At 42.3% G+C, this 17,161-nt stretch overlaps 1 protein-coding gene across 1 annotated transcript in view; it reads right to left on the minus strand.

Moving 5' to 3' along the window:
- The window catches only part of Adam32 (ADAM metallopeptidase domain 32), an 82,989-nt gene that overhangs the window by 8,775 nt on the left and 57,053 nt on the right, over positions 1-17,161 (minus strand). Inside the window, 6 exon segments of the mRNA XM_060381355.1 lie at positions 1,294-1,332; positions 4,011-4,164; positions 5,280-5,382; positions 11,047-11,130; positions 14,122-14,311; positions 15,695-15,803. Coding sequence (XP_060237338.1) covers positions 1,294-1,332; positions 4,011-4,164; positions 5,280-5,382; positions 11,047-11,130; positions 14,122-14,311; positions 15,695-15,803 — 679 coding nt within the window.

A 17,161-nucleotide genomic window follows, 5' to 3' on the forward strand; every position in this document is an offset into this window, starting at 1 on the left:
TAAAAATAAAAAATCACAGTGAAGAGATCTTAGGCCTTTGGGATCGAACTTACTATTGTTTAGCTAAAATTTCATGTTGCCAAGCTACCTTTTAAATATCTTTTTAATTATAGCCACAGATAAATGTTACCCCTGGCCTCGATCAGAGAAGGCCGGCTTTGTCATGAACAATGGCAAACGCAGAAAACACTAAGCTGCTCAAGCTGCTAAGAGAGTGGCAACTGAGTTGCAGCCCTAAACAAGACATTCACACAACCTCTTCTAAAACTCAGGGATGGTCTTAGAGTAAGTAGAAAGAATGTAACCACCATAGGGAGAAAGGCCTTGGTTTGTTTACCCAAGAAGCATATGATTAACCCAGGCTAGGTAACTTCTACGTATTAAATACTATTTTTCCTTGTGTATTATATATCTTCTCTCTGTTAGATTTGGCATTTTATTCCTTAGGTTTTACAGGCAGAAGGTGGGGGGAATAGACTTCCACTTAATTAGTAAATAAGTGAAGGGCGTACCAAAAGCAAAACTATTACATTTTTCAGTCCGGTTTCTCAAAGTGCTGCCTTACCAGCTGAAGTCAAGATGACTAAAGTTTATGATTTATAATGAATTATGTTATGATTTATAATTAATTAGTTATGATTTATAATTAATTTATTGTTTCTTTTCAACTTGTGTCTTTACACCATCTTTTTGTTTTGTTTTGTTTTTAATTTTATTTTTTCTTATCAGTTACATTTTATTAACTCTGTATCCCAGCCGTGTCCTGATCCCTCATTCCCTCCCAGCCCCTCCCTCCCTCCCTCATCTCCACCGTGCCCCTTTCCAAGTCCACTGATAGGGGGGAGCTCCTCCCCATTCATCTGATCCTGTTTTATCAGGTATCTTCAGGACTGGCTGCAAAGCCCTCCTCTGTGGCCTAGCAGGACTGCTCCTCCCTTGGGGGGTAGGGAGGCCAAAGAGCCAGTCATTGAGTTCCTGTTAGAAATAGTCCTTGTTCCCCTCACTTTGGGAAACCAATTGGTTACTGAGCTACCACAGGCTACATCTGAGCAGAGGTTCTAGGTTATATCCATACATGGTCCTTGGTTGAATGTCAGTCTCAGAAAAGACCCTGTGCCCAGATATATTTGGTCCTTGTGGAGCTCCTATCTTTTCTGTATCAGACTAACTCCCAATCTTTCTTATGATTTCCTGTACTCTGCCAAAGGTTTGATAATTAATTAGTTATGATTTATAATTAATTTATTGTTCCTTTTCAACTTGTGTCTTTCCACCATCTTTTAATGTACTCACTTGCTGGCATAGGTGTGAGTGTTGCCTTCTGATTTGGTTCTAGAAAGAAATACAAAAAAAGGATGTTAATTAGTAGTGAAAAAATAAAAATCTTAATAATTTTGTGAATACAAATTAGATTATTGTATAAGCAGAATTATCTCTTTTATAAGACCAGTTACCAATAAAATAATACCCAATGGGGTCTGAGTAAAGATTAGAATAACCTTTTTAATGGTAGTTGAAATGGAACATGGGACTTTCACAGGGTAGGCAAGTGATCTACCAAGAAGCTACACCGCCAGCCTCACAAATGACAGGTCAGTCTTTTTACATCCCCCAGCCACATAAAAACACAAATTTCAAGCAGTGCAATGAAGAGAACATAAAATTCCTGGGCTTTTTTCTCTTATCCTTACAGTTTTGTCAGTGTGTGTGTGTGTGTGTGTGTGTGTGTGTGCGTGCATGTATGTGTGCATGTGCCTGTGTGTTTGTATTCGCTTGTGTGCATTTGTGTGCATGCATGTATGTGCGCATGTGTGTGTGCATTTGTCTGTGTTTGCATGAGTTTGTGCATGTATGCATGTGTGTGTATGCATGTGTATGTGTGTGTGTGTGTGTGTGTGTGTAATAGAACTGGAAGTGTAAGAGTCCAGGGAAGCAAGTGGTCACAGGCAAGCAAACCAGACAAGAAAGGGGACTCCAAGAGAGAGCTACCAAGGCCTGTGCCAACCCAGTCCTTTGCTGTCTTCTCTACACACAGGGCACATGCATACCGAACAGAGCTCCTCAGCCGGACTAAACATATTCGCTCAGAACAAATACGTGAGACCTTCCTGTTGCTCACATGGGGACATGGAATAATTGATGACCTCACTACTCGGAGGGACAGTCGCATCCTTGTGGGACAGCCAGGCAGACAGAATTGTGACAGGCCAGCCCGCAGCATCTGTGCCTGCAGAGGTGCTGTCTAACAAGGGCTGAAAAAAAATGGTGCTGCACAGAAGGAGGTTTTGAGTTCACAGAACGTGGAGTGTTGTAAAATGAGTGCACACACACACACACACACACACACAAAATGGAATGGAGTGCAGAAGGAAACCCCACACGGGCCAGCTGGTCTTAAACATGCATGCCACGAGTACAGTGGGGTAAGTAACCGTTTCCTTCCATAAATTATGCTCAAAAACGGGGTAATGAGGCACAGAACATTGAAACTGGACTCTCCTCTCACACTACACAAAGTTAACTCAAAAAATCTCAAGAACAAACTTTATTAAGACCTGAAGCCTAAAACTCCCCAAAGAAAGCATGCGGGGACATCTGTCCCACATTAGCCTTGGCAATCATCCCTACACACAGAAGGAACACAACCAGGGGACAAAAGGACCAACATAATCACTTCAAATGCTAGAAGTGGCAAGGAATTAGCATCCAGATACAGATCCAAGGGCTGGAGAGATGGCTCAGAGGTTAAGAGCACTGGCTGCTCTTCCAGAGGTCCTGAGTTCAATTCCCAGCAACCACCTGGTGGCTCACAACCATCTATAGTGAAATATGGTGCCCTCTTCTGGCATATAGGTGTCCATGCAGACAGAATACTGTATGTATAATAAATAAATCTTTAACAAAAAAACAAATACAGATCCAAAATAAACAAGGAATCCATGTCAACAGGACAAAAGCTCAATTAACCTCTGGCCAAAGGCTTTATCCCAGCAGTTGAGAGGCTAAGGCAGATCTCCATGAGTTCAAGGCTAGCCTGATCTATATGGAGTTTTCCAGATCAGCCAGGGTGACCCTGTCTCAAAAATAGAATCAAACATGCACAGAAGGACTTGAATAAGCCGTCTTCCAAGGACAACACACCACTGTTCAATAATGTGACCCCACTTCTGTTGGGAAGGCCAGGAAGAAGGGGAGAAGTTGAGAGTGGGAAGCAGCTAGAGAGAAAACAGAGTGGACTGCCCAGGAGGATGTCCGTGGACACACGATACAGCTGCCCTGGGAAATTCAAAGCACAGCTGCCATCCCCCCTCCCCCAGCAATCCTACTTTGAGGCAGTCTAAGATGGAATCTCAAAGGGATGCCTGTACCCCCATCCGTTATGGTTCAGAAAATGTGAGGTAGCCCTCTGACCCCTGTAGATTAAAACTCAAACTGCAAGCCTGAGACAGATTGAAGTTGGGGCACCCTCCCATGTGCAGACAGCCCACAACAGAGAAAAGGGGGCTCGGCATACTTGAACTTAGGGTACCGTCGAGTGCTCAAATGGCCAGCTTAAACGTTTTGGGGAAACAAGCTATGAGCCAAAGCAGGTTACAACGTTTGGAATGAACGTCTTAGCATTTGCCATGAAGATGATAACGAACAAGTATCCGAGATTTGCAGGGCATCATGGGGAGGTGGATTTCTGCACGGACAAGCATGAGGACATGAACTCAGATCCTCTGCGTCCACACAGCAAGCCTCACAGTTGTCGGGGTCAGGTACGGGAAGATGGGTGATGAACACAACGCTGACTGTGGCGAGTTAACCATACTCCTCCCGAACCGGTCATCTTTGCAAAGCTGCTTGCCAACTAGGGTCTTCACAAAGGCTCCACACAGTTAGCTGATAAATTGATCTAGTGCCCGAAGTCCTAACAAAATGCAAAGCACCATCGCTTCGCCTGACACCTTGTGTGGCAAGGTCCTAATGCTATTGAAATGTAACTCTGAAACATGAATTCAATTTACTCGCTACTCAGGGATTCCTCTTCCTTGAAAAACCGCTGCTTCATGCCTCTCCATGCTGTGAGTATTATGATTGCTGAAGTTAGAATAATTAAAACAATGTACAAACTTAGAAGCCACTTCTTTTCTAAACCATTATCTTCTTCCTTGTACAGATCTAAAAATAAAAGGTAAACATTAACAGCATAATTGACTTTCACGTTGCAACACATTCATTAAAATGATTTTTTGCTGTTGCCAAACAAGTAACATGGAAAACTGACCACACAGTAGGACAGTATTAGAAACTATACCTAAGCTCCTCCTTAACATGGCAACAAAGTTTCAGAGGTTTTCAGCGGATTCGACACCCTCTGGCAATTACAGTAAAACCACTTTAACCTGGTGAGCGCCTTAAATCCAATGATCTGAAGTGTGGGTTCCTTCCAGTGAGACTCCCCAACTTTGCCTTGTCACGGGGTTCTCAGCACACCTCGCAGGGCTGGTGTGATACCTCCAGCATCGCAGGTGACAGCTGACAGTCTTCCCACCTTAGGTTTGCAGTCCTATCTATGAGACCACTATGCTGTTTTAAAAGGGCACCAGATTAAAAACTCAGAAGCTTAACACCAAATCCAAGTCCGTCACTTGCTGTCAGGGCCTCTCTGAGCCTGTCAGGTCCTAAGCGTTCAAGAAAAAAAAGGGTGTGATTTTGGGTGGCTGGGAAAAAATGGAAAGGATGTAGGAGGGTTTGGGGGAGGGGAAACCATAATCAGAATACACTGCATGAGAGTAAAACTATTTTCAATTACAGAACAAAGAGCTCCAGATGTATTTTCAAATCTAATAGGTGCAAAAATGACAGGAGGCCACAGGCCACCGCGGTGAGCGGCCCTTCTGTTATTACAGATTCTACATCAAACCTCATCCTCCGTGTAGTTCCTCCTTTAACGGAAACACCACGGTGACCGCACTCAGCACAGTAAACGTCGCCTGGAGATGAGGTCCCGCACAATTCGTACACGTGCAAAAGCAGGTGGGAACCCCCCCCCCAAGTGACAGCGGCATAAAGAGACAGACAGCACGAGACAGCTGACCTGAGGCTTCACTCTTCACAGGAACGGTGAGCAGGGCTAACGATGTTTGGGCCCGTTATTTGAGAAAAGTCTAACTGTCTTTTGATTCTCACTGTCACTAGTCTCCTTTGAGGTGAAAATGTGTGGCTTTATTTGAATGAAACTAAGTAATCTCACAGCTTTTTCTCGATAGCTACTTGAGGATGTCAGTACTTGCCGTTCTTCCTAAACCACAGCGAGGCCGCTCTCCCGCCCGCGGCTTCGCAGTTCGGAGGTTTGTAGCCACTTTCACAATGGCAGTCACCAAGGGAGTTGCACACCTAGGATCAGTTTGAGAGGTGTAAGTAATTTTTTTTTAAATTATGAAACTATGTACTAGGTCATAATATTTACTTTTTTATCTTAGCCGAGTACGATCATATGTATGTGATTTAAAGAGAGAACCCCACAAAGTGAATATTTGCCTTCTTAGACTAAAACTCACACATCAAGGAAGAAATATTAAAAATATACGAATTGAGACATATCTTTTATCAAGAAAACTGTAACATCTTCACATATTTATCTTAAATTTAGAGAGCACTTTCAGACACGTACATCAACTCTTATTTAATCTAGTGGTGTGCTGGAGGCAGTAGGCCGGCTCCCAGCATGCTTCTTTTTCCTTCCCCAGATCCAGGGACTTCCTGTCAGCTGCTTCAACCCTTGGCCTTCACCAGCAAGGACCTAACCCTTCCCCGGGCTGATTGTGGAACATTTACTATCAAAGAAGTGCTCTTCCCATAAATCCTCTTAATGCCATCTGACCTGGATCTAAATCTCAATAGAATAACCAGAATCTTGATTTTAAAAAGAAAAATCAGCAACTTCCATGAGAATAAATTTGCTAAATGAAAAGAAATTGTAATTTGGGGCAGGAAGCCAGATGAAAATCTGGGCAATGAAAGAAAATAAAAAGCACAGTGAGAAGTTCAATCAACAGATTAGCTCAAACAAACAAAATCCTAATGCCATAGACTAGAGCATGACTGAATTTAACAAAAAGTAAGAAAGCAAACACACGACGATTGTCTGAGGTGGGGAAATACCATTTGTCCTGATAAACACATAGATTTGTAGAAAGGGAAGTATGGAAATGATGTAATGAGAAGGTGGAGCTTGAGAGACATATATGCATATATGTATAATGCATATATGATATATAGTAACTATATATGCTGCATATCCTGAATGATGTACATATATCATATATATATCCTGAATGTGTATGATATATATCCTGAATATATGTAATATATACATATATATCCTGAATACATATGATATATATCCTAAATTTATTTTGGATACATATGTATCCTAAATATATTCATTATATATATCCTAAATAGATGTATGATATATACCCTAAATATATACATTATATCCCAAATATACATGATATATATCCTTAATATATGTGATATATATATACTAAGTATATATGATTATATCCTAAATGTATATCATATGTATGATATATATATTTAGAATATATATGTATGATATATGTATATAAATATATGTGTATGATATATATTTAGGATACTAGATAGGATATATATGATACATATTTAGGATATATGTCATATACATTTAGTATATATTATATATACTTTATTATATATATAACCACATAATATACATATATTATATAAACCTGTATGTATGAATAAACGTATAATCTAAAAGATAACCACGAGGCAAAATTAGAAGCAACAAAAGAAACAATTCATCAAAAAGACCAGCAGACAGTGAAACCTACTCCAACAATCACACTTTGGCAAATAAATCAAGTCTTAACAAATGTAAAAATAATTATTTTTTTATCTGACTGGAGCAAACTGGAATAAAACAAGAAAGAACAGTGGCACAGCCGTTTCCACTGGGAACGGCAAAAGTCATAAAGCCAGCACAGCTTTTTGATACAGTTCCAGCAAAGCTGAGCTGAATGCCGCAATTGTTGTTAGGTTTTTGGTCTCGGGGTGTTGTATTCTTAAGGACTTTCTGCATTATGATTCATGTTGTGTCTTTTTCAAAGAAAATTGAGTTATACCTTGCTTTCAGAAAAATAACTTTATCTGGCTCTATTTGGAAGTCTTTCTTATGCCCTGGAGATCTTTAAGCACAGATAAGCACATAGCTAGAAATTTCTTCATGAGGCTATTACTCCAGAAACATTCTTGGGGTATCAGCCCCTAAGCAAATTCCAACAGTATAATTGGTGCAGGAACAATTGACAGAGATAATTGGCAAGCTCTGACTGGCCAGGAGAAAAAGTGACATATTCAAGGCCTCCCTTTAAAGTGTGCGCAGAGCTCTCTAAAAATGTAATTTAGAAAAAAAGGGGTCATATAGGGCATATCTCTGGAGAAATTAAATTCAATAAATAAAAGACTGACTAAACTTTTCCTACTTAATAACAGATATACTAAAAGGAGTTAGGCATTAGAATTGGCTGCTCATAAAAAGACCATTTCAGATATTTTCTGTTTGTCTGGAGTGCTTCAAAACTGCAAATACTGGCAGTCTAAAAGCAGATTGTCATGTGACAAATATGTTTTCTTTGGAGGAGACATGCTTTAGAGTCTTTAGAGTTATAGGGCTAATAAAAAAATAAAATCTATTCTGTTTGTTCTTTCTAATTGTTCTTTGGGGGGTTGTTTTTTGCTTGTTGTTGTTTTGAGACAGGGTTTCCCTGTATAGCCTTGGCTGTCCTGGTCTCACTTTGTTGATCAGGCTGGTGTCGAACTCAAAGAGATCCTCCTGCCTCTGCCTCCGAGGGTGCTGGGATTACAGACATGCGCCACCGTGCCCAGCTGTACTCTCTAATTGTGACTGAACTTGTAACCCTGAACATGTAATGAAACATCAAACACATAATCTGTATTTCTTGGATAATCATTAGTCCGTCTTTGTTCTGTGAAACCTGTAATAAATAAAGAAGCAATCTGATTGCTCGTCAGTCTGAGCGGCACCTGGCTGCCTCTCTTCTCTAACCACTTGTCTCCTCTGCAGGCTGCTCTTGTCAATAATGGTCAGCCCATCCTGGCCCCCAGCGGAGCAGCATGAGAAACAGCTAATTCTTTGACAACCTCACACATGTGTCTAACGAGTCTGGGGCATTTTCACCCCCTATTACCCTCTCTCTTCCCATCACCCACCTCTGCTTCTGACGAGCCCCTCCTGAAGTTTTAAATTGTTTCTCTGACCTGCTGAGTTTGCTTGCGGTTGCTTGAATGAGCGTGAGGTGGGGTTATGTACTGGAACATGGACAATTCATCAATCGTCACACCACTGCAGAAAATTTCTTGCCCTCTCTTCCTGTTACCTAACTGCCTCTAATCCCTCATCAGGGGTCGAAGGGAGGAGCCGCGTGAGCCCCTCCCTGGTGCAGGAGGAAATGGTGAGCTAGCCAGCTTTTAGCAGGCTACTGTGGCTGCAGTGACGTCATGAGAGCAATGGCCGAGTGGTGTCCGGAAGAATGGTTCAAAGGGCTTCTCCCCAGTCTCTTACATGCTTTCTGCCCCTCTTCTGTGGTGTTTTCTGAGCCTTGTGGGAGGGTGAGCATATGGATGCCTCACTTAGGGCTGAGCACCCCCACAGTCTCTTTTTCTCTGCGCCCTGAGCAATTATGAATCCCTGCAAAGTCTCTGTAACCACTGCAAAACGAAATCTTCTCTGCTCAAAGCTGACAGGAGCATTAACATATGGGCGTGTCTCACCAAGCAGGTCACTATTGTAGCCCATGGGATACACAACTGATTGGGGCCATTCCCGAATTTTCTCCTGCAGCAGCTTGCCAGAATTTTTTGGCACTACGAAAGCTAGAGACAACATGAAGGAAACTTTCTCAGTGCTTTGCAATTAAAGTGGGGGGGGGGAGGGTGCTTTCAACAATAGCATCTGATGTTCTTGTGCCAGTGGGTAACCAGGGATATTGACCGCGGCCTGTGATGTTTTCGGGTTGCTCTGGAAACTCCCTGACCAGCAGCTCACGGAAAGGTATCCCATACCTGATACTGGCCTTTTCATTTAGTAACTCTTTGCTTCTTGGGGAAACATTATCCATCCATCTAAGGAAAAAAAGCAGCAGGAAATACTGGTGAAGAGGCAGAGTAGGACACTATTGCTAAGAAACTGCCATGCTATCCAGCTGTGTCATGTCTGGATACACTTCCCCCAAAGAATCAAAGACAGCTTCCTGTAGAGATGACTGCATGCTCATATTGGTTGTAGTATACTCACAATAGCCAAACTACAAAATTAGCCTACGTGAGTAGCAATGGATGAATGAATAAAGAAATACAGCTATATGAATCTCCTTCATTCACAAAGAAGGATGAAATTACACAGTTTGCATAAATGGGTAAAACTCTAGGGTTATCATGTTATAGAAAACTAGCTAGAAAGGCTCAGAAAGGAAGCTGCTGGGCCTGGTAGCACAAGCCTGTAATCCCAGCACTCAGGGAGGCAGAGGCAGGAGGATCGCTGAATTCAAGGCCAGCCTGGGCTATGAAGCAAGCCAGGCAAGGCTGCACAAGAAACCCTGAATCGGAAAGGGTGTGGGGGGAGAAGGCTCAGGAAGATTAAAACCGCAGGAAGAGATGAATGCTGGTGTCTCACTGCTCTATCTCTTGTAGTCAGTCACAAGTCCCACCCTGCGGGATGGCACCACTCACACTCACACTCACTGAGGCCTTCCCGTCTCAGCTAAAACGTTCTTCAAACTCCTCCCCAGATGCCCCACCAGAGTATCTCCTGGGTGGTTCTAAAGTCCCCTTTGCTCTGCTCTGCTGTAAGCAGTTTGTTACTTTTTGCCTTCCTGAGGACAACCATTCCGACTGGGGTGAGGTTTCATTGTTTCAGTTTGTATTTCCTTCATAACTGACAGTATTGAGAATTTTTTCCCAGACATTTGTTGGCTACATATAAGTCTTCTTTTGAGAAGAGTGTGTTCCAAACTGCAGTGGAAAAAAGCAAAGCTTCAGGGGCCGCTGGTTGTTTAGAGGGAAGGGAAGGCTGGATAAGCCAAGCACAGAGTTCTCGGGAGCCGTGAACAAGAGACACGCTGCAGCGAGAGTGGACGCCATCATTCGCTCGTTCATCAGAGCCCACAGATGGAAGACACTGAGCGCTTTGAAGATTCTAGTGCTGAATGCCAGAGTTGACAACAAACCTGCTAAAGTCTATCGTCAGTCATGAGGAATTTAATACTGCACGGTGTGACACTGGCCATGGCGGGAGGGAGGACGTAAAGACGTGGTTTTCTTCCTGCAGAAGCAAAGCCGCACAGGACAACAACAGGACGTCTGAGAGGAGTCCCAGGGAGGATCCTGTGTTGATAGTGTAGCAGAAGCCAGAGGCCTCCAACCAGACCAACGACTCCACCAGGAACATTTACAAGTAAAGCTGTCTGGGCAAAAGGAATGTGTATTGCGCAACACACCACGACACACTGCAGCTTCCACAGCGAGATGGCTTTGGTTTGGGGGATGGGTTTGGTTTTGGTTTTATTTTTTGTCTTTCTTTGGAGGTGTTGCAAGGGCAGAGAGTGGATATGGAGGGACAAGAGGATGAGTAGGATTGGGGTGCATGATGTGAAATTTACAAAGAATCAATATAAAAATTTTTTAAAGATATATTTTCAGTAAATATAAAGATGTGTTTTTCAAGAGCGAGACAAAGCTGACGTTTTTAATGAACCCATCGTCTCGCAAACATGAGACTTACCTCCCTGCGATCTTCCACTGTAACAGGATTTTTAAAAAATCATTGGCAACTGAACTTTACCAAAAATGTTTTCCAACACTAATTATAGCAGCTGAGTTTAACTGCTTATTTCAGCTCCCAGGTGTCAAAGGGGCTTGGCACACCTTAGACACCAAATGAGACTGATAAATTAATGATGTTGGGAAACTTTCCAGAGATGTGCGGCTACTTACTCCGTGTCCGTTGCACTTTCTTGTACATGTTTCCGAACTGCTCTTGAGAAATCTTGATTCTACACATACACTGTTTAAACAAATCTAAAGAAAACAGAGAAGTTTCCAATTCAGGGGTCTCCGGCCATCTTAACACTGTAACTGAACCACCAACCAAAGGGCATGCATGCGTTAGAGCGAGGCCCCTGCACATGCGAAGCAGACATGCAGCTCGGTCCCCTAACAATGGCAGGAGGGGCTGTCTCTGACTCTGTTGTCGTCTCCTTTAGATCCCTCTCCCCTGGCCTCTGGGAGAGGATGTGCTTGGTCCTGCTGCAACTTAATGTATGGGGTGGGTTGTGCCTGGGGGGGGATTCCTCTTCTCAGAGAAGGGAAGGGGGAATGGAGAGGGGGTGTGAGAGCAGGGCTGGGAGGAGAGGAGGGGCTGTGATCCAGTTGTAAACTGATTAAATAAATAAAGTAATAGAAAAAAAAAGACATTTAATAACAAAACCATGACAGTTCGTTGCTATAAATTTGGATCTAGTGATTTTGCAGCACTTCTCAAGTGCTGACATCATACTTTTACTTAGTTTAAAATATTTTTAAAATTTTGTTGAGATTTGTTTTTTGACATGTGTTATATTTAAAAACATGTTTGTTAATCACTGAGTATTTGAAGATTACCCAGGTACACCTAAAGTGGTCTGGAGACTTTGGGTGATAATGGTGTGTAACTGTAGGTCCACCATTTGTAACAACTGTACAGCATTGTACAGCATTGTGATGAGAGCAGTCGAGAGTTAGGATGCGGGAAGAAAGAGCCATGCCTCCGTTAAGACTTTGCTATGAACCTAAACCTCCACCAAGATGAGAGGGCTGGTGTCATAGGAAAGGTTTTAGTGGTCTGGGAAGTAGAGAGCTTTAATAGAATTCTGCACAGACACAAATGGTCTGAATTAAATTAAAAGTGGTCAGAAATTAAGTGAGACTTTAAGGTAAACTTATTCCCTTTATATTTTCAGATTTGAGTTAGGGTCGTGGATGCAAATTTTAAAAAATGATAATAATAATCTCAGCCAAATTAAGCTTAATTTATGTCCTGGGCATTCCCGGCCAATGCACCAATATTATTAAACGAACCATGAGGGTGGTCAACTGATCTATGCAAGAGGTTTATTAAGTGGGTATGGAGGGAGTGGGAGAACAGGACATGGTGGGGAGAGAGAAAGAAAGAGAAGGGGGGGCGCCCCAAGAGAGAGAGTGTGTGTAAGAGAGACAGAGAGCAAGAGTAAGAGAGAGACCATGTGTCAGGGTCGTCCCTTTAAGGGGTAAGGTAACCACGCCTTCCAGGTATGGCCACCTGGCCAGCAACACATGATGGCATCATAAGTTGCTGGGTAACCCAGGAGCAGGTTGTGTTCCAAAATACTAAATTCTATCCATTTTAGGTAATTCCCTGTATTTTCCACAATAGCCCAATTGAGATTACTTATTCTCAAAACATCGCACACTGTTCAGGTAACTTGTAAAACGTCACATAATAACTCTAAGCATCCTGGTTTCAAGGGTGGCCTTCTCCACTGAGCCACAAGGCCTAAGTGAATTTCTTCTCGGAAGAAAAGCGAGAGTACTGCAGCGGAGTGTATTCCCAACATGTCTTTGTCCTCTGCCCTAGCCCTCGAGTGCTCGTTATGGAAGTCCTCACTCAGCCCTAGCCCTCGAGTGCTCGTTATGGAAGTCCTCACTCAGCCCTAGCCCTCGAGTGCTCGTTATGGAAGTCCTCACTCAGCCCTAGCCCTCGAGTGCTCGTTATGGAAGTCCTCACTCAGCCCTAGCCCTCGAGTGCTCGTTATGGAAGTCCTCACTCTGCCCTAGCCCTCGAGTGCTCGTTATGGAAGTCCTCACTCTGCCCTAGCCCTCGAGTGCTCGTTATGGAAGTCCTCACTCTGCCCTAGCCCTCGAGTGCTCGTTATGGAAGTCCTCACTCTGCCCTAGCCCTCGAGTGCTCGTTATGGAAGTCCTCACTCTGCCCTAGCCCTCGAGTGCTCGTTATGGAAGTCCTCACTCTGCCCTAGCCCTCGAGTGCTCGTTATGGAAGTCCTCACTCATTAGGATGAAGTGCGAAAAGAAGGAAATGTTTCGGTTTCCTATTACCAGGCTGAATAATTTATACAATTATTATATATAATATAAATAACTATTATATGATTATATATATAAATAATTTCCTATTTAGGCTGAACATCAACTAAATGTATTTACTTCTCCTCCAAACACTGAGGATTACACAATGCAAGTCAAAATTTGATAATTGAAGACTCTGGCCAACTCAAGTATGGCAAGCCTGGCTTTGGCTGGCCTTGCCCTTTTCCCAATTCCCCCTGCCTTGCTAAAAAGTATTATATTACAGTCTAGCCCCCAAGATCTACTCCCTTATCTGGCCAATCCATTCTACTGAGGCTGACGACCAAGGTTCAGCTATCAAAGTATTGAAGTCCAGCAATCAAAAGCCCTTTTTGACTCACCTAACTAACATGCCCAACTAAAATTAAACACCTCACCCTAACACAAGGTTTCCCATTTTACCTTTATAAACCACCATTTTCCTATGTGCCACATCAGCCTCCTCTCTCTCCAGAGGCAGTCCTTTGTCCTTGTCTGAGACAAATACCCCTGCTCCCTGTCCTTTCTTCCCTTCTCCTTCTCCCTCGTCCTCTAGCTCCTAATTTTGTCTCTTATTCCCTGCCCTCTTTCCCTTTGGGGCAAATAAATGTCCTTTATGCTGAGAGCTTGGTCTTGGGGGTCTGGAGCCAATACCAATCCTAACAATCCTTGAATATGAAAATGCTGACCAAAATAATAAATGAAACTAGATTTTTAAGAAAATGATTGCAGAGCTGGAGAGATGGCTCAGCAGTTAAGAGCATTGGCTGCTCTTCCAGAGGAGGACCCTGGTTCAATTCCCAGCACCCACATGGCAGCTCACAACTGTCTGGTCTGTAACTCTAGTGGATCTACTCCCTCACACAAATACCAAATGTACATAAAAATAAATAATTTTTTTTAAAAAGAAAATGATTGCAAATGACTTACCCTATCTTGGTCACATATACTGCCACCAGGAACTTTAAGTGGATCTTCTCCATGGGTCAATCCAAAGTCCACAGTTATACATACATGGTCCCGTACAAAAGCATAAACCACAGAAGCACTGCTAGCATTAGGTGGGCTATAAGGAACCCGGCTAGGGTAAGTACAAATTAATTTCCCACACATGAGATTCCTAAGAACATAAAAATGATTAGTATGCATTAGATGGTTATTAAAAATGTTTTGTAGTATCAGTCTCAGAAAAGACACCTGGGCCCAGATATTTTGGTTCTGTTGCTCTCCTTGTGGAGCTCCTGTCCCCTACAGGCCTTTCTGTCTCCCCCTTCTTTCATAAAATGAAATAACCTAGAACCCCTGCACAATATAGCCCATGGCAGCTCAGTCTTCAAGTGGGTGCTCTAGTAATGAGAACAGGGACTGTCTCTGACATGAACTCAGTGGCTGGCTCTTTGATCACATCCTCCTGAGGGGAGAGCAGCTTTACCAGGCCACAGAGGAAGACAATGCAGCCAGTCCTGATGAGACCTGATAGGTTAGGGTCAGAGGGAAGGGGGTGAGGACCTCCCCTATCAGTGGACTTGGGGAGGAGCATGGGAGGAGAAGAGGGAGGGAGGGAAGAATAGGGAGGGGATGAGGAATGGGGCTACAGCTGGGATACAAAGTGAATAAATTATAATAAATAAAAAAATAAATTAAAAAAAGGAAAAATGTTTTGTAATGATTCTATGTTTATGCCAACATAAAGAAGATAGAATTTAAGGTAGAAAGTTTAAACCCACTGATGTAAAGTATTTGTTATTACTCACAGTCTTTTGTTTACTCTGTCAAGAAATCAATGAGATACAGCAAATAATAAATAAATATGTTAGATTACCCCCAGGGACCTTACTAATTGATATTAAACATGATAGAAATCCCACTGTAATGCCATACATAAAATAAGTCCTTATAGAAATTTAAAATAAGATGGCATTCTAGCTTATCATTTCCAGAAATCTCTGTAGACATTTACAGAGCTAAAGCTTAAAAGTTAGTTTTAACCAGAATTCAAGAAAACATCAAAGGATGTGGCATGTTTAAGAACCTACAAATGGTACGAAAGAGCAAGAGTATATACTATTATTTAACCCAATGTCTACTAATAGTAAGATTTTAATAAATATTTTTTACTAAACTCAGGAACAAATTAGGAAACAGCTCTCTGTGAAGATGCAGGAGAAATTGCACTTAATTTTATAAACATGAAGTAGTGTTCATCTTGGGTAAACCATCAAAGGGATTATTTTATACAAAAAAGAAAAGCAGTAGCTTTAGAGGGAAAGGCCCTGTGGGTGCTGTATCAATGTCAGATTTGATTCAGGGGCCGCATGATCACCTACAGATAAATGTTTCAAAATGTTATCTTGAAGCCCTTGGGTGTCCAAGCCCGGACTTTCACTCCAGCTTCGGACAATGTGATGCTTGAAATTCATGGTATATACTAAAAATAAAAACTGAGTAAAAACAACAAAAAACCAATGGCACATGGACAGTAGCACTATGTTGTGTAGCACACCTCCATCCACAGAATACATATTTGTTTTGCTGGTTTTTCCCACAGTTGCCAAATCTGTCAGTTTGACCCTGGATTTCTTCATAGCAGGCAAAGGGAGCATTCTTTGAACCTATTAAAAGTAGAAATGTATTTTGGTTAAGGTATGCATTTATGTTCCTCCATGCCCTAACTCCATTATTACCTAACTCAAAAGGCTTCCTAAGAAGTTGTAAGGACAGAGAAGGAACTAAAGTGAGAGAGAGCGTTCATGACTATAACTTAGTGCTTCTTCGCTATATTGTATTGATTTCCGTAACATAAAAGACAAGAGAAGGGAGAGTTATAGATGTATAAGCAGAGGAGAGGGCTGTGTCAGAGAAAACAACAAAAAGGAACATCAATTAGATAGGAGGTTGAATCTCACTTAGGGCTTAGTTCTGGGTACCGTAGACAATCGTGGAAGAGTAACTATACCGAGAGGTAGCTTCCCTAATCAAGGGCTTAATCCACCGATGGATGTTTTTCAACTTAGCGGTATTGAAATATGATGTGCTAGGGTGGAAACAAAAGATGGCTTAGGTTGCAAACCATAGGAAGCATGCCGGTTGCTCTCAGTGCCAATATGGCAACAGTGTCCGGATGAAAGGTTATCTAGATCAGGTGGGCCTGTGGGCATGTCTGCGGGACCCAGCCCACCATCAGCGGCATTATTCCCTGACTTTGAGTCCTGAGCTGCTAAGGACAGAGTAAGCACGCAGCGTGCATTCGTTCTCTCTGCCCTTGACAGCCGAGCTGACGTGACCAGATGCTTCGGTCTGCTCACTCTTTCCTGCCGTTATGCACTGGAGCCAAGGATCATAAATGTTCATAAATACTTTTTCCCCCAAGTTGCCTTAGTTAGGGTATTTCATCACAGAAACTGGGAATGAAGCTAGTAGAGAGAGTATGTCTTATACACCTCCTTCTATTAGCGTCAGAGACACGCTTCCAGATCAAATCTAGTTTCCCAGAGCGAGACTGAGACTTAGTTACAAAGGCACATTTTGCAAGTGTGAAGTCATCTGTCAACTGGTCCCTTTATTCTAAGGCATTTTCCAAGTCTCCTTAGTTATTCAAGTCGCCTATCCAGAAACAGGCTACTGTATTTAGATTTCCTGTACTACATAATCTAGTACAATGAAATACACTAAAATAATAGATGCATTTTAATAAATTGTTATTCATATAATTCACTAGAGCAATAAAATATAGATATTGGGTAATTACTGTAAACAGTTGAGGTAATGCTCCAAAACTATTGCAGAGCAACAGAGAGCATGACCTTGCCTTTCAAGACAACGATTAGACATGACTAGACATAATAGTCACTTTACACCAGCTGAGAAAAGAGCCCACTGAAGGGCTAGCATTCTTACCTGACACAGGACTCATCTTTGACTAATATATCAAACCAAACCCTGTTTTACCCCCTCCACTCTTATTTTATGC

The sequence above is a fragment of the Meriones unguiculatus genome, chromosome 4 (genome assembly GCF_030254825.1).
Source record: "Meriones unguiculatus strain TT.TT164.6M chromosome 4, Bangor_MerUng_6.1, whole genome shotgun sequence".
Classification (NCBI taxonomy): domain Eukaryota; kingdom Metazoa; phylum Chordata; class Mammalia; order Rodentia; family Muridae; genus Meriones; species Meriones unguiculatus.